The 25,469-nt window shown below is 49.9% G+C and overlaps 1 protein-coding gene across 1 annotated transcript in view; it reads right to left on the bottom strand.

The window, feature by feature from the left end:
• LOC101027862 (uncharacterized) overlaps positions 1-25,469 on the bottom strand; it is a 173,512-nt gene that overhangs the window by 75,870 nt on the left and 72,173 nt on the right. The window contains exons 28-37 of the mRNA XM_074381574.1: positions 24,662-24,842; positions 18,295-18,506; positions 16,265-16,453; positions 15,252-15,391; positions 14,079-14,241; positions 13,884-13,970; positions 7,462-7,599; positions 7,248-7,367; positions 6,003-6,095; positions 1,535-1,752 (exon numbers count right to left, since the gene is read on the bottom strand). Of these exons, the coding sequence (XP_074237675.1) occupies positions 1,535-1,752; positions 6,003-6,095; positions 7,248-7,367; positions 7,462-7,599; positions 13,884-13,970; positions 14,079-14,241; positions 15,252-15,391; positions 16,265-16,453; positions 18,295-18,506; positions 24,662-24,842 (1,541 nt within the window). The remainder of the gene's footprint in view (positions 1-1,534; positions 1,753-6,002; positions 6,096-7,247; positions 7,368-7,461; positions 7,600-13,883; positions 13,971-14,078; positions 14,242-15,251; positions 15,392-16,264; positions 16,454-18,294; positions 18,507-24,661; positions 24,843-25,469) is intronic.

The raw sequence follows: 25,469 nt of genomic DNA, 5'->3' as shown, positions 1-25,469 counted from the left end.
GTTATAGCCAGTTGGTCAGGAGGCAGGGGAGAGCTCAGAAGCAGAGGGTAGACAGAAAGGGTCCATAGGAACCTAAGTGTGGGGGAGGATGCCCTCCTCCAGGAAGCCCTCCTGAGCCCCTCTAGCTCTCGAGCACTCACCAACCACAGTGGGCAGCCGAACCTAGGTTCTTCCATTGTGATGGGAGCAGTCATGGTAGATAACATGGAGAATTCTAATAATCTACAAGTAACAGTGTGTAATGATGTATTAAAGGTGGCTCATGCCTGTACCCCTGGCACATTGGGAGGCTGAGGCAGAAAAACTGCTTCAGGCCAGGAGTTCAAGACCAGCCTGGGCAATATAGCAAGATCCTGTTCCTACCAAAAAAAGTACAAAAATTTAGCCAGGTGTGGCGGCGAGCCTGTAGATCCAGCTACTAGCAAGGCTGAGGGGAATGGTGTCCACACTTGTGGGCAGTCTTGCACACTTAACCTGAGGGGGCGGATGTCACCTCCAGGGTCAGGACTCAGTTAATTTGTAGGACAACCAGTTAGTGGCTACCATAGAATTGCTTGCTAGGGAAAAAGACGCCCCGCCCCTGGTCACAAGGCCGCATGTCTGAGCACTGAGACGACAGTGGCAGGAAAGTCTGGCGTTTCGTTTGACACCTGCAGCAAAGAGGGTACCCACTGAGCATGCCCACTGGCCCTGGCCTGGAACTCACATGCAGCACTCAGTTCACCCACCCTAAGAAGCAGGGGGAGAAACTGAGGCACAGAAGGGAGAGTGGTCCCAGAGGCAGCAGTGGCAGAGCCAGGACTTGAACCCAAGCGGCCAACCCTGGACCCCCAGGCTCCTGAGCACCCCGCCATACTGGACACATCCGTACGTAAATATATACTCAGACGTGAGACCAGAGGGAGATGCACATTCTTTGGGGTCACTAGTGATTTTGTTTCATTCATTTTACATTATTACTATTATTACTATTTTAGCAACAGGCTCATTTCACTCTGCCACCCAGGCTGGACTGCAATGGTGCAATCACGGCTCACTGCAGCCTCCAACACCGAAGCTCAAGCAATCCTCTCACCTCAGCCTCCTGAGTAGCTGGGATTACAGGTGCACCCCACCACATCTGGCTAATATATATATATATATATATATATATATATATATATGTATTTTTTTTTATATAGAGATGGGGCCTTGTGATGCTGCATAAGCTGCTCTGGAAATTTCTGAACTCAAGCAATCCTCCTGCCTCAGCCTCCCAAAGCCCTGGGAGGGTGCCCTGCCCTTATGTATCATCTTTTAAGCCATCTACAATACATGCTCTCATAACAAAACAAAAAAGAAAGAAAGGGTAAAAGTGGAAAACTGAATGCCACCTGCTTTTGATGCCCTCAGTGGCACTGATGGGGCTGACTTGGGTGTCATCTCAGAGGGACCGAGAGGGACCTCTGAGTGAGGGTTTCCTATGTCCCGGGACAGGTGCCTTTTGCCCTCTGTGGTCTCCCCGCCTCGTCGCAGGCCACCTGGGGACCGTTACCTTGCTGGGGTGATCTTTCCAGACAGCTGCAGCCAAACAGCCCTGGGGGTGCCAAGGACAGTCTGGTGGAGAAGGACACTCAGGCCCCAGCCCCGGCTGCTCCTCCGAGTGTCCTGGCTGGCGTCGACCTCCAGCAGAACCAGCTCCCGGCCAGACATTTGCACAGATAGGGACCCGTTGAGGCTGCGCACTCTGTAGTGTCCAGCAGCTGCCTGCACCTGCAGGGAGGCAGGAGGAGGACAGGAAGGGTCTGTAGGATCCTGGGTGTGGGGGAGGGCTGCCTCCTCCTCCAGGAAGCCCTTCTGGGCCACTCCAGCTTTGAGCACTCACCAATCATGGTAGACAGCACACAAGCAGATGGAGGGAGGAAGGGGGAGATAGCCCACCCAGGCCCCAGCTCCGAGCCCAGGAGTACAGTCTCATCTTGACCTTTCCACCACATGTGAAATGGGGGTTCTTACTGTGAAATGGGGAAACTGAGGCTCTCAGAGGGTCACATAGGCGACGTGAGTCTGCCTAGGTCTAAAACCTGTGCCGGTGCCTGAAGGAGGCTGGTGGGGGAAGCAGAGGACATCTTTGCAACTCCTCCACAGAAAAGGAGGCCCCATCGAGTGCCTGCCAGGAACCAGAGGACCCAGAACTTCTGGGGTTCAAAGGGGATGGTGTCTAAGTACCCGAGTGGTCAGGCTGGGGTGAACACGTGGCTGGGCCCAACAAGGGTACTGAGGGGAGCAGTGGGGGGTGGGAGCAGAGAGGCCCAAGGCTCTACCAGCTCCGCGGGACCTGAGTCCCTCCCTTTCCTGATATGGGCCTCAGTCTCTCCATCGGCAAAGTGGGTTTAGCCCTGTGGTTCTCAATCCAGCCTGTGCATTACAATCACGAGAAGCCTTTTTTTTTTTTTTTTTTTAATTTTCTGAGATGGAGTCTCACTGTGTCACCCAGACTGGAGTATAGTGGTGCAATCTCAGCTCACTGCAACCTCCACCTCCTAAGTTCAAGTGATTCTCCTGCCTCAGCCTCCTGAGTAGCTGGGATTACAGACACCTGCCACAATGCCCAGCTAATTTTTTTTTTGTATTTTTAGTAGAGACAGGTTTACTATATTGCCCAGGCTGGTCTCAAACTCCTGACCTCAGGTGATCTGCCCACCTTGGCCTGTCAAAGTGCTGGGATTACAGGCGCGAGCTAACATGCCCAGCCCGGAAAGCTTTTAAAAGAATGCCTGGTGCCTCCATAGATGAACTGATAAATAAAATATGATACATCCACACAATGGAGTATTATCCAGTGCTAATATGAAATGAACGATTAAGCTGAAAATGACATAGAGGAGGCCAAGCATGGTGACTCATGCCTGTAATCCCAGCACTTTGGGAGGCCAAGGTGGAAGGATCACCTGAGGTCAGGAGTTCGAGACCAGCCTGACCAACATGGAGAAACCCCGCCTCTACTGAAAATACAAAAATTAGTCAGGTGTGGTGGTGCATCCCTGTAGTCCCAGCTACTCAGGAGGCTGAGGCAAGAGAATCTCTTGAATCTGGGAGGCGGAGGCCTTAGTGAGCCAAGATCATGCCATTGCACTCCAGCCTGGGCAAAAAGAGCAAAACTCCGTCTAAAAAAACAAAAAGACATCTAGGAAACTTAAATGTGTATTACCAAGTGAAAGAAGCCCATCTGAAAAGGCTGCATACCGTATTCCAACGCTGTGACATTCTGGACAAGGCAGAACCACAGACAGTAAAAGGATCAGGGATTGTCGGGGGGTGGAGTGTGGGAGGGATGAAAAGGTAGAGCCCAGAGGATTTATTTAGGGCAGGGAAACTTCTCTCAATGATGCTGTAAGGCAGATCCCTGACACTATATGCATCTGTCAAACCCGTGGACTGGCAGGGCACGATGACTGACACCTGTGATCCCAGCACTTTGGCGAGCAAGGCAGGAGGACTGCTGGAGGCCAGGAGTTTGAGACCAGCCTGAGCCACAGAGCAAGACCCCGTATCTCTACAAGAATTGAAAACATTAGCCGAGCGTGGTGGCGTGCACCTGCAGTCCCAGCTACTCAGAAGGCTGTGGTGAAAGGATGGCTGGAGTCTGGGAGGTGGACGCTGCCATGAGCCATGATCGCGCCACTGCACTCCAGCCTGGGTGACAGAGCAAGACCCTGTCTTAAAAATTAAAATTAAAGTAGCCAGGCACGGTGGCACATGCCTATAATCCTGGCACTTGAGGAGGAGGCTGAAGCAGGCAGATCACCTGAGGTCAGGAGTCTGAGACCAGCCTGGCCAAAATGGCGAGCCCTGTCTCTATTAAAAATACAAAAATTAGCTGGGAGTGGTGGCAGACGCCTGTAATCCCAGCTGCTCCCGAGGCTGAGGCAGGAGAATCACTTGAACTTGGGAGGCAGAGGTTGCAGTGAGCCGAGATCGTGCCATCACAGTCCAGCCTGGGCGACAGCCAGACTCCATCTAAAAAATAAAACAAAACAAAAGCAACTAAAATTAATCTCTGAGCCAGGTGCAGTGGCTCATGCCTGTAATCCCAGCACTTTGGGGTGCCGAGGCGGGTGGATCACTTGAGGTCAACAGGAGCTCATGATCAGCCTGGCCAATGTGGTGAAATCCCATCTCTACTAAAAACACAAAAAATTAGCCAGGCATGGTAGTGCACGCTTGTAATCCCAGCTGCTTAGGAGACTGAGCCACGAGAATTGCTTGAACCCAGGAGGCAGAGGTTGCAGTGAGCCAAGATTGCGCCACTGAACTCCAGTCTGTGCGACAGAGTGAGACTCTGCCTCAAAAAAAAAAAAAAATTAATGTTTGAACCCATTAGATGACCCAGCATCCAAGCTTCCAGGGAAACCCACCCCCACTCCCCAGTGAGTTCAGGGAATCGCGTGAGCTCTGAAGCCAGACGCCTGGCTTCCCACCCAAAATCTTCCTCTCATGAGCTCCATGATCTTGGGCAAGTCACACCACCTGTCTAAGTCTCAGAGCCACACCCACAAAATGGTACCACAGTGCTCCATACCCCACACCACAGCATCAAGAGATATTCACAAGACAATCCACAAAGAGGGTTTAGAACAGGACCTGCCGTGCAATCACTCCACAGACATCAGCTCCTAGAACAAATGGTTCATATGATGGCGTTTCCTCCCTTCTAAGAGGCCAGCAGCACTCAGATGGGCCGTGATCTTAGGGAATGCCACAAAAGCAAAAGGTTGCTAGTGAAACGGTGACCTGGGTCCTTGTGTAGATACATCCTGACCTCAGGGACATCAACCAGTGAAAGCTCGTGCCTCTCAGAATAAGCAGATCCCTCCATTCGGAGCCATTCTTCAGCTCCATTCAATTTCCTAAAACCCAACACAGGGAATACACAGCAGGTGTTTGAAAAATGCTGTCTGGGCTGGACGCAGTGGCTCATGCCTGTAATCCCAGTACCTTGGGAGACTGAGGGAGGAGGATCACATGAAGCCAGGAGTTCAAGACCAGCCTGGGCAACAGAGTGAGACTCCGTCTCTGCCAAAAAAAGAAAAAAAATACAAAAACTAGCCAGGTGTTGTGGCACATGCCTGTGGTCCCAGCTACTTAGGAAACTGAGGTGGGAGGATCGCTTGACCCCAGGAGGTCAAGGCTGAAGTGAGCCGTGATTATGCCACTGCACTCCAGCCCAGGAAACAGTGAGATCCTGCCTCAAAAGAAATTTATCTTGAAATTTCTCAGGCTAGGTAAAGTGGCTCATGCCTGTGATCTCAGCACTTTGGAAGGTTGAAGCAGGAAAACAGCTTGAGGCCAAGAGTTTAAAACCAGCCTGGGCAACACGGTGAGACCCCACCTGTAATTTATTTTTTTTTTTAATTGCTATCAAATTAATGGTCTGCCCCATACCTCCTGAGGGCCTCATCCCTGTCAGGATTTCCTATTTCCACCTTCATGCTCCTGAATTAGCCAATACCTAATTCCTGTGCAAACACCCCAAACACCCTGCTCAACGAAGCCGAGAACTTCTTTGGGGGCAGGGTTCTCTAGGGCTCCGGCTCTGGGGGCTTCCACCTGGATGTCTTTCTCCACCTCTTTGCTTCCACACTGGGCAAAATACACTAGGTCCATAAAGCCCTCCTGAAGCATTACCCGGCTTCTCCCAAGCCCAATACAGGGCACGGTTTGGAGGAAAACTCTGTTTCTGTCCATTTTCAAGAACGAAATACGATCCTTCATCCCTCCCCCGCTCCCCACCCGCCCCTGGAGGCTAAAAACGCTTCTCGCCTGGACAATCACTTCCAAATGAGGGATTTGGAAACCTCCCTGCCATATGTTCTTGGTTCTGCCTGACGCTACATGTGCGGCCTCCCTCCCCCGCGCCCCCATCCTGCCTTCCTTTCCCCCGATCACCCAGCAGGCCGGCTGCTCACAGACAGCCCTTGGCAGGCAAGTCAAGGTCATCCCTGAGGGAGCGACATCCATACCTGGAAGTTTGGAGGAAATGTTGGTCTGTGGGGATGTCTGAGTTGGAAGAAAAACGTGAAGTCGGAGTCAGATCTGTTCAGCTGGACCGAGACCTGCTGCGGGGAGAGTTGAAAAAGGGTCGCAGGGAACAGAGGGAGATGCAGAACCCCAGGCGATGGCTGCTGTGCAAATGCATCCCGGAATATGCCCAAAGCTCAAGCCAGAAACGCCTGTCCTCCCCAGTGTTCCTCAGCCCTAAATCTTACTCAGGCTACACTCCTGAAAAAGGATGCTTAGGAAGTAAAGCCCGGGAGGGGGGTGCTGGGAACACCACTCTGGGACCCCCTATTCTCTGGGATCCCCTATTCCCTGCCACGGTGCCTGTTCACACCTCCCACAGTCATGCCACCTCCTCCTTGACCCTGACCATGAACCAGGCACTGTGCTACCAGGTTCACAATGACCATCTCATTTAATCCTCCACACTGCTTTGCTGGCTTGGTGTTACCATCCCATTTTCCAAATAGCAAAACTGAGGCTCAGTGGTGTCCAGTATCTCAAGGTTACACAGCTCATTAACAATGAAACTAGGAAACGAACTTGAACTTATCTGACACTAAAAGCCCACTAGATTTAAAGCTCCTTGGAGATGGTAACAGAGATGGGGACGGTCACCCTTGCACCCCCACAATGGACATCACAGAGTCAGGCACACAGCAGAGACACAACCCATCCATGCTGAATGGACATGAACACATACATGGATGAACAAATGAACAGCCATGTATTTACTAAACTGCATTTCCTTTTCTTCCTGGACCTACAGCTAAAACTACATTTCCCAGCCTCCCTTGCAGCTAGGTAGGGTCATGTGGTGAGAACCCAGGCAGGAACGACCAACCTTTCGGCTTACAGGTCTGGCCCATAAAAACCTCCAGCCTAATTCTCCACTGTCTCTCCCTCCATCTGTCATCTAGGACAGAGCCACAAGGTGGGAAGGCCTGGATTCTGAGAGACTGCATGGAGCAGAGCCTCGCTGAGCTGAGACATGAATACTGACCTTTCACAATGAGGCAAACATTTGTTTACAATAGTCAATGCATCCTGACTAATCACACACACACACTGTAAAAATAAGGGCTGTGCTGTTGGCTTCCTAGGGTCACGTCTCCTGCCACCTCCTGACACACTCCAAACAAGGCACCTTCACTAAAGGTTATTAAAAACTGCCTCCCTAGCAAGGGAGCAGAATTCAGCCTCCTGACCTGGGATGTGATGTTGTGGTTGATGGCAGCTCGAGTATCGATGCCAAAATTGAATGCTCCTGGAGGACTCTGTCTAAAGATGATGCCCCCATCCAAGCTCAGGGCCTGCAGGAACCACAGCTGGGAAGAGACAGACAACACCCTTGACTTCACTAACAGCCAAGCTCTGTGTGGAGGTCACAAACCAGTGTCTGCCCAAGCTGGGGACCTGTACCTCGTAGGAATGGGCCAAGTCCAGGGCTAGGCTGTGCCGGCTTTCCCCGCGCTGAGATCTGTCATGATGCAAACCCTTTAAGTGCAGGACAACTTTCCGGTTGACTTTCAAAGTGGCCTCGACCTCCCTTTTCTTAGCCTAGGTGAGTGAGAACCAGAGGCACTGAGAGAGGTCCTGTCCCATCTCCACGTGCCTGCAGAGGCCACCCCGGGAACCCAGCAGTCCGAAGAAAGTGGTCCAAAGACTGGTGGGCTACGGAGCAGTCTACAGTCTTCCATTTATAGGGCAGGAAGTGGGGACGGGTACATGGAAATAATGGATTCCAATACCTACAGGGAAGATTAGCAGGGTGGGCTTGATGGAACTGTTAACACCTGTGTCTTCTTCAAAGAAAGTGCCCTGGGAGTAGTCTGTTTTGTTCACTGCCGTATTCCTAACACTTAGCACAGGCCCTGGCATGTAGTAGGTGCTCAATAAATATTTGGGCAAATGCAGAATCCCTAGTTACGGCCTGAAACCCCAAGGTCAAAGCTGTGCTAGAGTGAAAAAATGGGTAATTCTCTGTGGAGCTGGAAGAAAAATACTCATTCCACGATGACATCCATGTCTTCATCACTGAAACCTATAAATTTATGACCTTTCATGGCAAAAGAGACTTTGCAGTGTGATTGGATTGAGAATCTTGAGATGGGGAGATGATCCAGGTGGCCCTAAAGTAATCGCAAGGGTCCTATGAGAGGGAGGCAGGAGGGTCAAAGTCACATAGACTGGAAGATGCCACGGTGTTGGATTTGAAGGTGGAAGGGGCCATGAGCCAAGGCATGCAGGCAGCTTGTAGAAGCTGGAAAAGGAAAGAAAATGAACTCTTCCCCTGGAGCTTCCAAAAAGAACACAGCCCTAATAACACCTTGATTTTAGCCCCGTGAGATCCATTCTGGGCTTCTGAGCTCCAAAACTGTAAAATAAATCTGCGATATTTTAAGCCACTAAGATTGCAGTCATTTGTTACGGCAACCGTAGCAAACTAATACACAATCGCTCCATCATTGATTCACTCAACAACCAGACTCTGCCACAGGCCAAGTACACAGTAGCACGTTGCCATCTTTCCTACCTTTGTAGACTGAGAAGTGCAAAATGCCTGCTAAGGAGCTTTATGATTGTTGTGCACCTTTAAAGGGATGCTCGGTTTCACATTAGAACCAAGATGGAGGAAGAGAAACAAGGGTTCAAGAGGACCAAGACAAATGCGAAATGAGAAAAATGTTTGTCATTAAACACACACGGCTTTGTTTTGTTTTTTTGAGACACTGTCACTCTGTTGTCCAGGCTGGAGTGCAGTGGCATGATCTTGGCTCACTGCGACTTCCACCTCCCGAGTTCAAGTGATTCTCCTGCCTCAGACTCCGGAGTAGCCGGGATAACAGGTGCGTACTCCCACACCCAGCTTTTTTCCTTTATATATATTTAGTAGAGATGGGTTTTCACCATGTTGGTCACACTGCTCTCGAACTCCTGACCTCCAATAATCTGCCTGCCTCAGCTTCCCAGAGTGCTGATAGTATAGATGTGAGCCACCACGCCCAGCCTACACATGGTTTATAAAAAGAGCAGAGAGGCCGGGTGCAGTGGCTCACACCTGTAATCCCAGCACTTTGGGAGGTTGAGGCGGGTGGGTCACAAGGTCAAGAGATTGAGACCATCCTGACCAATGTGGGAAACCCCGTCTCTACTAAAAAATACAAAAATTAACCGGGCGTGGTGGTGTGCACCTGTAGTCCCCGTTACTTGGAAGGATGAGGCAGAAGAATCACTTGAACCAGGAGGCAGAGGTGGCGGTGAGCCGAGATCGTGCCACTGCACTCCAGCCTGGTGTCAGAGTGAGACTGTGTCTTAAAAAAAAAAAAAAAAAAAAAAAAAAAGCAGAGCGCCAAATTATACGATACGAAAGGACTGCCATTTACTCAGTCTGTTGCTGTCAGCTGGGATTTGAAGCCTGGTATCGTCACATCATCTTTTTTTTTTTTTTTTCTTAGAAACAGCAGAAATCTGGATTTCACTCAAAATCTTCTGATTTTCAAATGTAGCAATTAATTTCCTTAAAAAATTTAAACGCTAAGCAGACCAAACAAAACCCATCTGCAGGTCGAATTTGGCCCACGGTGCCGGCTCTGCAATCTCCGGCGTACGAAACAGCAGACACCATCGGGAGGCATTTTGCAGGTGTCCGAGGCTGTCATCCTGCCATTCATTTTCCCCTAAAAGCTCTACGTCATCCCTGAGGAGACACACACACACGCAGCCTCATTTGACTAACGATGAAGGGTGCCCCAGAAGATGGGTCTCAATGCGCAACACGTGCTTGGTTCACCCTCCTTCCCAGGGGCTGGGGGACATCTTGCAAAAGACAAACAGCCGGGCATGGTGGCTCATGCCTGTCATCCCAGCACTGTGGGAGGCTGAGGCGGGTGGATCACCCCAGGTCAGGAGTTTGTGATCAGCCTCACCAAAATGGAAAAACCCCATCTCTACTAAAAGTACAAAAATCAGCTGGGTGTGGTGGTGGATGCCTGTAATCCCAGCTACTCGGGAGGCTGAGGCAAGACAATCACTTGAACCCAGGAGGCGGAAGTTACAGTAAGCTGAGATCACGCAGCTGCACTCCAGCCTCGGCAACAGAGGGAGACTTGGTCTTTAAAAAAAAAAAAAAAAGCGGGGGATAGGAGGGGTCTGTACATGAACCCAGGAGGTGGAGGGTTGCAGTGAGCTGAGATTTAATTATTGCACTCCAGACTCCAGCCTGGGCAACAGAGGGAGACTCTGTCTCAAACAAACAAAAAGAGAGAGAGAGAAGCAATGACCATCTTCCTTGGGGGTTTAGCACACCGCAGATGCTCCATAAATGCTTGCTGAAAAATACGGTGATCTCCCAGAATATCGACGCCTCCTAGAGGCGTCAGGAAGAAGCCTTGGACGGGGGTGTAGTAGGCATTTTATAATACTGCATTGTAATCTTCACAGCCCCTGCATAAGAGATGAGCACTACTGCTCCCATTCTGCAGACAAGGAAACTGAGGTCCAGAGACATGAAATAATTTGCCAAGGACACACAGGCAAAAACAAATTTCACCCTGGAGAGCCAAAATGTCAAGACCCTCATCCAGGCCCAGTGACTCTTATCTGTAATCACAGCACTTTTTTATTTTTTGAGACCAAGTCTCTCTCTGTCCCCCAGACTGGAGGGAAGCGGTGTGGTCTCAGCTCACTGCAACCTCTGCCGCCTGGGTTCAAGTGATTCTCGCGCCTCAGCCTCCCAAGTAGATGGTATTATAGGCACCTGCCACCATGCCCAGCCAATTTTTTTAGTTTTTTAGTAGAGATGGGTTTCACCATGTTGGCCAGGCTGGTCTCGAACTCTTGACCTCAAGTGATCCACCCTCATTGGCCTCTGAAATTGCTGGGATTACAGGCATGAGCCACCATGCCTGGCCTAATCCCAGGACTTTGAAAGGTAATGTAGGAGAATCCCTTGAATCTAAGAATTCAAGACCAGCCTGGGAAACAGAGAGAGATCTCCATCTCTACAAAAGATTTTTTTTTTTTTTTTTTTTTTGAGATGGAGTTTCGCTCTTGTTACCCCGGCTGGAGTGCAATGGCACAATCTCGGCTCACTGCAACCTCCGCCTCCCAGGTTTAGGTAATTCTCCTGCCTCAGCCTCCTGAGTAGCTGGGATTACAGGCACGCGCCACCATGCCCAGCTAATTTTTTGTATTTTTAGTAGAGACGGGGGTTTCACCATGTTGACCAGGATGGTCTCGATCTCTTGACCTCGTGATCCACCCGCCTCGGCCTCCCAAAGTGCTGGGATTACAGGCTTGAGCCACCGCGCCCGGCCAGTCTACAAAACATTTTTAAAATGAGCTGGGCGTGGTGGTGCACACCTGTGGTCTCAGCTACTCAGGAGGCTGAGGTGGGAGGATCACTTGAGGCCAGGAGGTCAAAGCTGCAGTGAGTGAGCGATGATCGAGCCCCTGGACTCCAGCCTGGGTGACAGAGCAATACCCTGTCTCAAAAGAGACCCTCTAACTCAGGAGTCAGCAACTACGGCCCCTGGTCCAAATGTGGTGTGTTTCAGTAAGTAAAGTCCTGTTAGGACACAGCCACGCCCATTCATTACGTAGTCATTACGTACTGTCGACGGTTCTCTTGAACCGCAATGGCAGAGTGGAGTCATCAAGGCCTGAACTGTGTGCCTGTGAAGCCTGGGTTCTTTCCAGAAAAGTGTGGTGACCTCTACTCTGGGTCCTGGCATGCAGTGGGTGTGAAATAGCATCATGGCAGCAACTATTCATTGAGCACCTACTGTGTACCAAGTCCAGTAGCTACAGTGGTAAAGTACTCATGGAGATCTTAAGTCTTCCAGAGTAACAAAGGAACCAGTGGCTGATGAATCACACAAAAATAGAACTGGGGCCAGGGCCAGGTACGGTGGCTCACACCTGTAATCCCAGCACTTTCAGGGCCAAGATGGGAGGATCAGGAGTTCAAGACCAGGCTGGGCAACATAGCAAGACTCTGTCTCTACTAAAAATTAAAAATTAAAAAAGGCAGGTGTGGTGGTGGTGGTGGTATGTGCCTGTGGTCCCAGCTACTCGGGAGGCTGAGGTGGGAGGATTACTTGAGCCTAGGAGGTCAAGGCTACAGTGAGCGAGACTGTGCCACTGCACTCCAGCCTGGGTGACACAGTAGGACTCTGTCTAAAAAAAAAAGAAAGAAAGAAACTGGAATTATGATTGGTGTTAGAAGCAAAAGATACAGGGCAAGCTGGGCCCAGCGGTAATCCCAGCACTTTGGCTGGGAGGCCGAGGCGGGGAGATCACTTGATGTCACACGTTCGAGACAACCTGGCCATTGCGTAACCCTGTCTCTACTCAAAATACAAAATCTAGCCAGGCATGGGAATGCACATCTGTAATCCCAGCTACTCGGGAGGCTGAGGCAGGAGAATCACTTGAAACCGGGGAGGTAGAGGTTGCAAAAAGGATATGAGGGCTCACTGGGGTAACCAGGGGTGTGTGTGAGGTGGTCTGGGGGTCATGTGAGAGGAGCTCAGCCCTACAAGATGAGTAGAAGGGAGGTGAAGGAGAGGGTGACAGCTCCAAGCACAGGACACGCACAAGTTCTGAAGCAGGAAAGAGCCAGGCGCGAAGAGGCTGGACAAGGGGAATGCAGGCCACGAAGTGGGGCTGAGGGCACAGGACTGGGGCTTTATCCCAAGAGAGGCTGTCACAGTTTGGGAGCCAGGGAGTAGCAGAGTTATGCTGGCCTTTATCCCTCTTGGCTGAGCGGGGCGGCTCACGTCTATAATCCCAGCACTTTGGGAGGCGAGGGGGATGGATCACGAGGTCAAGAGATCGAGGCCATCCTGGCCAACACGGTGAAACCCCGGTCTCTACTAAAAATACAAAAATTAGTTGGGTATAGTGACACGCGCCTGTAATCCAAGCTACTCGGGAGGCTGAGGCAGGAGAATCGCTTGGACCTGGGAACTGGAAATCGCAGCGAGCCAAGAACACACCATTGCACTCCAGCCTGGTGACAGAGTGAGACTCCATATGAAAAAAAAGAAAAGAAAATATCCCTCTGGCTGTCACATAGACTACTAGGGAGGACCAAATCAAACAGAGAACTCAGGCAGGAGAACCTCTTTTTTTTTTTTTTTTTTTTTTTTGAGGCCGAGTCTGGCTCTGTGGCCCAGACTGGAATGCAGTGGTGCGATCTTGGCTCACTGCAACCTCTACCTCCTGGATTCAAGTGATTTTCCTGCCTCAGCCTCCTGAGTAGCTGGGACTACAGGTACCCACAAACGTGCCCGGCTAGTTTTTGTATTTTTAGTAGAGACAGGCTTTCACCATGTTGGCCAGACTGGCCTCAAACTCCTGACCTCAGGGGATCTGCCTGCCTTGGCCTCCCAAAATGCTAGGAATACAGGCATGAGCCACCATGCCCAGCGTGGATAACTCTTCCACGGGGAAAGGGGGTGGCTGAGTCTTGCTCTGTGACCCAGGCTGGAATGCAGTGGTGTGATAACAGCTTACTGAAGCCTCAACCTCCTGGGCCTCAGCCTCCTGAGTAGCTGGGACTACACGTGCACACCACCATGGCTAATTTAAAAACTTTTTTTTTTTTTTTTTTTTTTTTTTTTTTTTTTGAGAAACGGCGTTTCCATATGTTGCCCAGATGGCTCTCCAACTCCTGGCCTTTCGAGATCCTCCCTCCTCAGCCTCCCAAGTGGCTCAGACCACAGGTGTGAGCCACTGCACTCAGCCCGGAGAACATGTTTCTGATCCTACTGAGAGGTGACAGCAACTCGAACCAGGGCTGGCCGGGGTGCACAGGTCTCTGGGGTCTCCACTCTTACCTTGTGCTGATCCCAAGTAACCAGGCACCCCTCTGTGTTCCTGGGGATGGCTGTGCCATCGTATGGATGCGTCAGACCTGCACAGACCTGGGAGGGACAACCACATACATGTACACATGCACGCAGGGCGGTCGGCAGGCAGCTGGGGCCTTCCAGTTCCCAGGCCCTTTCCCGGCTGTGCCCAGATCCACTCACATAGGGGCGTCCGGCCTGGTAGCCCAGGACGACAGTCTGCAGGGTTTCCTCCTGGCCATTCAGGACAACCCTTGTCTCCAGGGAATAGCGCTGGTGTCGCCTGTCAGCCGTGAAGGTCCCCTGCAGGACGAGGCTCTGCGGGATGGGCAGGTGCAAGGGGTGCCTGGTGTGCGGAGAGAAAAACAGACCAAAGCCACTAAATCAGCTGGCAGTGTCGGGGACAACTGGGTCCCACAGTCTCAGCCTGGGCCTGTCACGAGCTTGCCGAGTTTGGAGTCTGTCTCCAACATCAGGACATAGGGCACCCCTGTGCTTTCACAATTTGTCATTCAGAACCCTTCACCATCTCACTGTGCCATCGAGGTGGGCATGGCTGGGGTCCCCGTCGCCATTTGACAGCAAAGACCCAAGGGGGTAGATGGCACACACCATCTGGTGTCACACAGACTGGGGCTGAAATCCAGGCACGGACTTTCACTAGCTGGGTGACCTTGTGCAAAGGACTGGACCTCTGTGCCTCAGTTTCCCCATATGTAAAATGCAGCTAAAATAACACTAACTGGACACAGTGATCGGGATGAGAAGTAACATACATGAAATGAATGTAAGCTCCCCAAGAGCAAGGGTTTCTGCCCTTCTTGTTCTCTGCCATTTTCCAGGTGCCCAGAAGAGCACTTGGTACATAATAGGTGCTCAATGAATGTACATGGGGCAAAAACACAAATGAAATCTGCAAATGATGTTGCTATTCCTTGTCATTACTGCTGCTGTTTAGGCCGTAGGTGACTTATCTACCACCACACAGATGCTCAATGCACAGCCTGGCGTCCAAGATGGCTCTGCTCATTCCAAACTCATGCTGCTCCCAGCGCACAGGGAACTGTCTTTTTAATGAGCTCTGTCTCTAGGAAATGAGAAGACTCTCCAAGCAGCCCCAGGCTAGGATGGTAAGACTGACTTCTGCCCCCACCTCGGCAACTAACGGAGGGGATAGGGATGTGGCAGCTTTCAGGGGAGGGGGCTCTTCTCTGGGATCTGGGTTCCATTCGGGCCCCAGCAGGTCAGCAGGGTTTCTCCAGGTAGCTCTACCCATCCTGTCCCCACCGGAGACCCTCCATGCTGGAAAAGGGGAAACTTGCAGGGGTGTCAGCCTAGGAGAAGGGGCACACGCACCTAAGGAGCAAGGTCCCCCGTTTCTGGTACAATGTCCTGTCTCGCCTCAGCTCCTCCAGCTCGCCCTCCAACTGCAGGCCCCGAGGCTGGCCATGGACACTTGCCCCCAGAGCCATCAGTGACACGTGGGTCTTCCGCGGCTGCAACAAGATCCAGGCTGAAGGGAGGGATGGGCTGACAGGACCAAGCCGCGACCCGCCTTGCAGGGAGGCAAGGGGTAGCCCCCCGCAGCCTGTCGATCGCCCCCAGAAATGACTATCTAAGAACAGCTGCTGAACTGGACCGCAGCCTCCAGCCTGATGAGACCACAGGAGCCCACCAGCTCCCCCCACAGCTGGACCTCCCTAGGTGGCCAGAGGGAACGAAGAACTTGGACTTCTCAGCTAAAGGAAGCCCAGCTTTGCTCCTGGATCTGTGCTAATGTGACTAGGGTCCATTTCACAGACTAAGAAACTAAGGCTTGTCTGAGCACGGCGACTCACCCTTGCAATCCCAACATTTTGGGAGGCTGAGATGGGAGGATCACTTGATCCCAGGGCTTTAAGACCAGCCTGGGCAACACAGCAATACCTCGTGTGTGCTTAAAAAGTCAGAGATTTCCTCCCCCTGGGATATCCTTTCATCTCCTTCCTACTTGGTGGACTTCTATTCATCCCTCAAAAACCCCTTCAACGCCATGGTGGCATGGGTGGCATGTGCCTATAGTTCTGACTACTTGGGAGGCTGAGTGGGGAGGATCCTTTGAACCCAGAAGTTGGAGGCTGCAGTGAGCTATGACCTCATTGCTGCATTCCAGCCTGGGTAACAGAACCAGACTGTCAAAAAAATATCTAAAAAAGAAAAGAAGGAAAAGGAAAGAGAGAAACAAAGAGAGGCTCAGGGAGGCCCCAGGTCACAGGCCAAGCCGGTGGCACAAAGCCCTTTTCTATCCCAAGCAGAAAAGGGAGAGAGGCAGGACAGCCAGGGGAGGGACTGGTTGGTCTCTTGACTACACGGGCCTCCCGGGCTCTCACCCACTCCCGGCGCCTGTAGGCCGCTGTCAGGTTGAGCTCCTGCTGGGCGCCTTTCAACCAGCAGTGCAGGATCTTACGGTCCCAGCTGTTCTCAGCACGGATCTCACCCTGCACTGCTGCGTTCCAGGCTGACTCGAGTTTGCTCCAGCTGTGGAAGAGGCTCTGTGCCAAGACCGTCACCATGGAAACCTGCAATGAGGTGGGGAGGAGGACCAAGGCCTTTAAATATCCTTCTTCCTCCCCCGGGATACCCTTTCATCTCTTTCCTACTTGGTGAACTCCTATTCATGCCTCAAAACCCCTTCATGCCATTTCTGTGAGACCTAACTTGACTGGTACAGGGAGGCTAGTTTTCTCTACAGGGCCTTAAAAAGAAAAAAAAAAAACAAAAAACAACAACAACAACAAAAAAAAAAACCTCCTCTCTGTTGCCCCAGCCCTGAACAGACATATAACTTCCTTCTCTCCTCTTCAGTTTGGGAATCTGATCTCACTGGGCTGCTATTACTAGCAGCCAGCGCGCCTGTACCCTGAAGGGCACAGACTCACGGGTGGTCTTCGGGAGTCCTAGGAAGAGCTGGGTGTGAGCTGGCTCGTTTCGGGGCTGGGGAGGTAGTCCACTTGCAGCCATCACTCGGCACAAGCCCTGCGTGGTAGTTGGTGCCCTGCTGGCTGCCATCCATCATTCACACAACTCAGGGGACTCACAGGGAGAAGTGGCCAGGACAAGACAGGGTTTGGGCATGGCTGAGCCTCCAACCCAGTACCAGAACTTCTCACCACCTTGTCCCATGTCACTGACCCTCGGTTCCCCACGGCCAACTTCCCCAGTTCCTTGAATGGCACTTCCATTCCACCAGATGCTTGAGCCAAAACCTCTGAGCTATTTATTTCCTTTCCGTCACTCCCCACCTCGCCACCAATCCATCAGCAAATCCAGCATCTCTAGGATCTGGTCACTCGCTGGCACCTCCACTGCCACCGCCCTGGGCCGGGCCGCCATGCCCTCCGGTTGGGTGAAGGATGGGAGCTGGCTGGTCGCCCGCAGCTTGAGCTCCTGTCTTGGCACCCTCTGGTACAGAGGCCACCTCATGGTCCCTAAGATTACCATCACCCTTGACTCCACCCTGATGCCACCCAGCTCTGCCTCAGAGGGCACTCTGCCGCCCTCGGATGAGCCCCATCAGGCCTGGACCTTCCCCGCCTCCAGGCGTCACCCAGTATAGGGAGACTGTCCATGCACCAGGCTCCTTTAGCCCTGCGGGTGACACTCAAGGGTTTTCTACAAACCTGTTCTTGCTTCTGTACCAAATGGCTTGCAGGGAAGCAACTTTCTGATAGTCAGTAGTCAGCATAAAACCGACTTAGGTCCTAGAAGTTTTCACTCTGGTTTTTTTTTTTTTTTTTTTTTTTTTTGCAAAAGCCGAATGTCTGCCTACCTGTTTCCAAAGTACGGTTTGACTTGCTTTCCTATTTTATTTCTCTCCCCATCAGCTACTAAGCAGCGACATGGGAAATCTGATTTTCTTTTTTTAGTCTACTTTCCTATATCACCTAAGAACTAACTCTGAGGCCAGGCGCAGTGGCTCACACCTATAATCCCAGCACTTTGGGAAGCCAAGGCGGGCGGATCACCTGAGGTCGGCAGTTTGAGACCAGCCTGACAAACACGGAGAAACTCCATCTCTTCTAAAAATACAAAATAAGCCAGGCGTGGTGCTGCATGCCTGTAATCCCAGCTACTCAGGAGGCTGAGGCAGGACAATCACTTGAAGCCGGGAGGTGGAGGTTGTGATGAGCCGAGATCATGCCAATGCACTCCAGCCTGGGTGACACAGCAAGACTCCATCACAGAAATAAATAAATAAATAAAACTAACTCTCATAGCTGTAGAGACTAGGAGGGCCAAACTTCAGCTCATCTGTGAGCTGCTATCTGCCCACAGGCCTCAGCTTTTATCTGCCTCTGCACCAGAAAAACATATCAGGGGCCAAGGACCAGGTGTGTGCTGGGGGCCGAACACTGCTCACCCGGAGGTAGGTGGTAGCTGGAGTGTAGACCTCGATCTTGCCTTCCCTGGTAGGACCCTGACTCCTGCAGTCCACACTGACCACCAGGTCCTTTAGGGTCCAGGCCTTGCCCAATGTCAGCTCCAGGACAGCTTGGAACACAGCTCGGTGTGGCCAGTACAACCTGTGAGCTGCAGAGACCATCAGCCATGGACTATCCAGGTTCAAGTCTCCTGTAAGAGACAGAGAAAGGAGAGTCTGGTATGCGGGGCGGAGAGGAAGTTTCTAGCAGGCAGCAAGAGGTCCCCAGAGTCTCATCACAGCCGCGATGGGAAAAATCTCAAAACTGGAAGTGACTAGGCATGAGGAAACTTTCTAGGACATTGGCAATGTTGTGACTCATGACGCGGGTACAGATCACACAGGTGTATCCATCTGTCAAAACTCTTCCAACCATACTGTGGAGATATACGCATTTCACTCTGCTTAATGAAACATATGCTGAAACGTTAAGAGTGAAATGTATCAATGTCTACAACTTACTTTGAACTGCGTGGAAAAAAAAATAGGGCTGGATAGGTGGGGAGAGAGGTGATGAGTCAAGTGGGGTAAACTGTTAATAGCAGAACCTAGTATGAGAGGATGCTGGTGATCACTGTCCATCCAGCCAACTCTTCTGAAGGTTTGTAATTTTTTCCTAATAAAACATTGGATGGCTGGGAGCAGGGGCTCATGCCTGCAATCCCAGCACTTTGGGAGGCCAAGGCAGGAGGATTACTTGACTCTGGGAGTTTGAGACCAGCCTGGACAACAAAATGAGACCCCATATCTACAAAAAAATATATAAAAATTAGCCAGGCACGGTGGTGCTGGCCTATATTCCCAGCTACCTGGGAGGCTGAGATGGAGGCTGCAGTGGCCGTGATGATGCCACGGCATTCCAGCTTGGGTAAGAGAAGGAAACCGTGCCTTAAAATAAAGAAACAACAAGAAAACACAGGTAGAAATGCTGAGGCCTGTGAAGAAAAATAATAAAGAAGGAATCTGATAAAAATGGCGGAGGTCAGCAAACACTTGTAGGAGGAAGTGACAATTTACCTAATACCTAAATGAAAGATAAGGGGGAGCTGATCAAAGGGTGAGGCCACCCACCCCCGCTCAGATGCAGGGACAATGACACAGTGAGGGGAGGGAAGTGGCGATGAGTTGAGAACAGGGAGACGCTGAAGAGTGGGCAGCCTGGTCCCTGGCCAGCTGCTCCCATCCCACAGGAAATGGGAAGACGGCACCACAGAAGAACAGAAGGCAGGCATGGATCCCTGGAGAGCCAAGTCCCGACCCAATTGCCTGACTGACAGGGAAGCTCACCAATCAGAACATGCTCCCACTTATAAATAGCGCCTCTTTCCAAACACCTTTAGAGTCTCCAATTAGATTTCTACTTGGTTTCCTGCATGGTGATGACGATCTCATTTCACTTTATAGATCACAGTTGGGACCTGGCAAACTCAGAACATCTGTCTGGTTGCTCCGTTTTTTTTGTTTTGTTTTGTTTTTGCTTCTGAGGTCCTGGTCATTCATTTACGTCTCATTACACTGGGCTGGGCCGAGAGTCACCCACTAGTGTAGAGATTGTTATTCTGTTACTTTCAGACAGAATTGGGATCCAGGTGCTAATTGTTTCCCAAGTTCAACATCTGGATCAGAATCAGAAGAGAGCGGCCACTGCTGCCGAAGGCTGGGAGGGGCTGCGGGAGGCTGGGGCTGCTGGGGAAAGCCAGGAAACAGGCTTAGGACTGACCACACATGGTTCATGATCCAGGGTTCCCCTCTGGGTACCCAAGGATCCTGCATGCAGCTAATGTGTCGGGGAGCCCACAGCGGCCCCTCAAAGTCAATCGGGATGACACAGGCCTGTGTTGGACCTTCGGAGCTGGAAGGACAGCTGTGTCTGCACAGGCAAGACCTGAAGACATGCTCTCCTTCCTTCTGTATCCCAGAATCCTGTGCAGGGCCCTTCCGTGAAGACAGGGCCAGGGCTGGCTCCTGGGTCTCTGGATGGCCTCATGGCTCATCCAGTAAAAGTCCTGCAAACTTGTCACCATCTGGGGACATTCCTGCCAGTTCTTCTCTATGCCCTTCTCCGTGAGACACTGGGCAACTGCTCTAGGCTGTTCATGATTCTTCTACCTCAACTCTCCACACTCAGGAGATGTCTTATCTTTTAGAAAGCTCTGGATCTCCAGTTACTCCAAAGGCAAATTAACTGGTATGATTTTTCTGGTTTGTCTCTCCTTTACTTCCCGAGGACTTCCGGTCTTTTTAGTCAGATGTCTCACTTTCTCTGCTTTTATTCCTGAGTTTTCTTCTGGGATCTTTTTTGCAGAAGTCTTAAGGCCTAATCCTAGGTTGGCAGAGAACCAGCGCTCACTCTGTCCTAAGGAGATCCAGGAGGGTCGAGAGGGCCCAAGTTTGGAAATGCATTCTCTCCTCTCTGTTGCGGCAGGTCTCCTACTCTCAGTTTTAGAAAAGGATTTTAAGGAGAATGGATGTTTTTAAACAAACCTTTAAATCTATGTTCCAGAATATGAGATCCCTAACTTCGCTAAATTGCTGGTTTGAATTAAGTCCTCAGGCAGCTTCTGAGTATACTCGAAACGTAATTACCCTGTTTGAAAACAGGACAACCAATATTTTCAGCAGCCAACTCAAACATAAGCACATATCCAAGGCTGGCTTAGCATTTAGGGGAAAGTCTCTAAGAGGAAATATAGAAATAAAAAGAAAAAAGCTCAAAACAGATTAAACTCCCTAAAATTCTATAACTTATACTCTAAGAGAAGACAATTGCATTCATGAAACAGGATTCTGTAAGAAAGGAAACAACAACAAAAAGAGCTCTTGAGGCCGGGTGTGGTGGCTCACGCTTGTAATCCCAGCACTTTGGGAGGCTGAGGCGGACGGATCACGAGGTCAGGAGTTCGATATCAGCCTGACCAACATGGTGAAACCCCCTCTCTACTAAAAATACAAAAATTAGCTGGGTATGTGGTGGCATGTGCCAGTAATCCCAGCTACTCAGGAGGCCGAGGCCGGAGAATCACTTGAACCCAGAAGGCAGAGGTTACAGTGAGCCAAGATCAACCCACTGCACTCCAGCCTGGGTGACAGAGTGATAATGCATCTCAAATAGATACATACATACATACAGACAGACAGACAGACATAATAAGCTCTTGAAAATGTAAGATAATCCAAAATAAAAATGCCGGCAGAAGGGCTGGCATATAAAGTCGAGGAAATCGGCACAAAAGGACAAAGAAATAGAACGAAAGAGAAACAAGGAGGCTGGGTGTGGTGGCTCATACCTCTAATCCCAGCACTTTGGGAGGGAGAGACAGGAGGATCGCTTGAGCCCAGGAGTTTGAGACCTGCCTGCACAACATACTGAGATCCCGTTCTCCAAAAAATAAAAAGGACAAAAAGGAAAACAGGTTTGAAAAGAGAAACAAAGAAAACATTAGAGGCTCAGTTTCTGAGGACCAACATCTAACCCAGAGGAATTTCACAGCAAAGGGAGGAAGGAAATTATTCAAGAAACTGTATGAGAAAATTACCCAGACACAAATGACATGTTTTCTAATTAAAATGCTCAGTACTAAGGACCCAATACGATGGCGGAACACAGGTCCATACCAAGTTACCTCGTAATGAGATTTAACACCACCAGGACTAAGATGAGCTCCTAAAACTTCTAAGACCGTGAGAAAATGGTCATATACAAAAGATGATGGGTCAGAAAGAGCCTCAGATCTCCAAATTAATTCAAAACAACAACGGAGCAATGCCTTCAAAATCCCCAGGGAAAATTATTTCCAACCTACAATTCTGACTCATTCGAGCTGCCCCAGTAGAATGAAGACATTTTAAATATTTAGGTCTCAAATGTTTGCATTCTGTTATGGGTTAAATTGTGTTCCCCCAAAAGATCAACTGAAGTCTTAATCCCCAATACTTCCCAATTAACTGGAAATCGGGTCTCGGCAGATACCATCAAGTCAGGATGAGGTCATACTCGAAAAGGACAGGCCCTTATCCAATACAACTGATGCCTATATTAGAAAAGAAAAATCCAGACACACACACATACTCACAGGGAGAATGTCATGTGACAAAATAGGCAGAGATTAGGGAGGACGTGGTTGTAATCCAAGGGACACCAAGCATCAACATCCATCACCAAATGCTTGGAAGAGGCAAGGGAGGGTTCGCCCCAGAGCCTCAGAGGGAACATGGCCCTGGTGGCTCATTGACTCAAACTTACAGCCCTCAGAACTGTGAAAAAACACATTCTGTTGTTTTAAGCTAACCAATGTAGTAAATAATTACAGAAGCGCTCGGAAATGAACACACATCCCATGTATACTTTCTTGAAAACTACGGAAAGATGTACTCCATCAAGACAAAGCAATAAAACGAGAGAGATGACACAGGTTTAAGCAAAAGGGGTTTGATCCAGAACAGAAGTGAAATAAATTTCCAGGTTGATGAAAAAGGGAGGCTGCAGAACCATAGCTGTGCAACTGGTCTACTTTAGAGTAGGACACAGGCTCCAGGAAGAGGGTCCCCAAGAAAAATATCAGAACTAATTGAAGTCAATAAGCAATCTGATATGTCTGACCATCTGGAAAAGAGTTTTGCAATGCTGCTGAAAATTCTGGGAGTAATTAGCAGGCAAAAATTCTAGAAGACTAATCAAATAGAAAAAGAAAGGCAATTATAAACTCCAGAAAAAACAAAAAGTCATCATCATAGTACACCGTATATCTCAGCTATTTAAGACATTTATAGTTACATTGGGTAAGCATAGAATGTAAACAAAACGTAACTCTTTTAAGAAAATGGAGGGAAATACATATTCAAAAGGGACACCAGGCTAAGAGTTAAATTCTTATCCTCACTAGTAAGAAACCTATGGAGAATGACTAAAGCTGAAAAATCAAGAAACAGCAGCATGATTATATTATTTTAAAAGATAGGGAATACAAACAGTAAAAAATGGCCAAAAGAATTTACAGTGCTTGCTGTTTTAAGCAAGAGTTGGGGTAGGGGCCAGGCACAGTGGCTCATGCCTGTAATCCCAGCACTTTGGGAGGCCAAAGCAGGTGGATCACTTGAGCTCAGTTCAAGAACAGCCTGGCCAACAGAGTGAAACCCCATATCCACTAAAAACACAAAACTTAGCCAGGTATGGTGGCACACACCTATGATTCCAGCTACTCAGGAGGCTGAGACACAAGAATAGCTTGAGTCTTGGATGCAGAGGTTGCAGTGAGCTGAGGTTATGCCACTGCACTCCAGCCTGGCAAACAGAGTAAGACTCTGACTCAAAAAAAAAAAAAAAAAAAAAAGACAAGGTAGGCAGATGTGATACAGAGGACAGAGGATGTATTTCTCTTATACCCTTTAATCAACTTTCAGAAAATATAGTGTAAGTCCATACAAGAGCAGAGAGCATAATAAGACGAGCCCCCATGTAACACAGATGGACCAGGCTTCAACAATGAGAAACTCACAGTCGAATTCACTTTTAAACTGGGTATCACTTCAGTAAAAAGAAAAATTGAAAAAAATGAATTCATGGATAAACTATGGTGGATTTTGTTTGCTTTGGTTTTTGGTTTTTAGCTTTATTGAGATGAAGTTTCACTCTTGTTGCCCAGGCTCCAGTGCATTGGTGTGATCTCAACTCAGTGCAACCTCCACCTCCCAGGATCAAGCAACTCTCCTGCCTAAGCCTGCTGAGTACCTGGGATTACAGATGCCCACCACCACACAAAGCTCATTTTTGTCTTTTTAGTAGAGACAGGGTTTCACCACATTGGCCAGGCTGGTCTCAAACTCCTGACCCTCAAGTAATCTGCCCACCTCAGCCTCAAAGTGCCGGGATTACAGGTGTGAGGCACATTGTCCATGCAGGTGGATCCAGTTTTTAAAAGTAAGGGACAGTGTTTCCAGACACAAAGACCCCTAAATGCAAAGGCACTGGGGCAACCCGATGCTTGACTGGCAGGGTAAGAAGTTGGGAGGTAATGATAAGCATCATGGGACTCATTAAAGATGAGGGGTTTTGTTTGTTTGCTTTTAAAATTAAGACAGGGTCCTACTATGTTGCCCAGGCTGATCTCAGACTCCTGGCCTCGAGAAGACCTCCCACAGTGCTGGGATGACACAGGCGTGAGCCACAGTGTCTGGCCCCATTTGAATCTTGAGTTAGGCTAGCAAATAAAAGGAAAAGGTGTACCACGGAAAAGGTACAGCTTGAGCAAAGGCCTGGAGGTCAGAAATCTGAGGTGCTGGCCAAGGAGGCCCCACAGCCCACACTCACCTTCCCATTTCCACAGGGTGGTCCGAGATGTGTCCTTCCACTGCCCGCCTGCCACAAACAGTGGCCGCCTGTTGTACTGCACCTTCAGGTGACTGCTGCTCTCCACGTGCGGCAGGCGGAGGCTTGAGTGGTACAGCTGCATGCGAAAATCCACCTGCCTCTCGGGCACCTGCAGCGCAAACTGGAGAATACCCACCCCCAGGACGTCAATGAGATCGTGCCATCCCCAGCCTTGATCGTGCCCGGGAAGTCGAGGAAGCAGTGAGCCGAGACTGCACCACTGCACTCCACATGGCCAAGGGGAGTGGAACCTAACCCAGGCTCAAAAAACAGAAAACAATGACTGTAGGTAACGATGTGGAGAAATCTGAGGTCTCATACGATGACAGTGGGAATGTAAAATAGTGCAGCTAATGTGGAAAACGGTGCGACAGTTCCTCAAAAAACTAAAGATCGAATTTCCTTAAGACCCAGCAATGACACTTTCAGGTATATATCCAAAGGACTGAAAGCAATTGAAAAATTTGAAAGCATCAGGTATTTCCAAGCCCATGTTTCTAACAGCATTTATTCGTAATAGCCAAAAGATGGAAGCAATCCACATGTCCATCGACGGATGGATGGATAAACCAAGGGCTGTCTATACAGACAAGGGAATACTATTCAGCCTTAAAAAGAAAGGAAATTCTGGCCGGGCACAGAGGCTCATGCCTATAAACGCAGCACTTTGGGAGGCTGAGGTTGGTGGATCACAAGGTCAAGAGTTCCAGACCAGACTGGTCAACATGGTGAAACTCCACTCTACTAA

Source organism: Saimiri boliviensis, chromosome 12 (genome assembly GCF_048565385.1).
Source record: "Saimiri boliviensis isolate mSaiBol1 chromosome 12, mSaiBol1.pri, whole genome shotgun sequence".
NCBI classification, from domain to species: Eukaryota; Metazoa; Chordata; class Mammalia; order Primates; family Cebidae; genus Saimiri; species Saimiri boliviensis.
The sequence above is the reverse complement of the archived record's forward strand: the minus strand, read 5'-3'. Positions and strand labels throughout refer to the sequence as shown.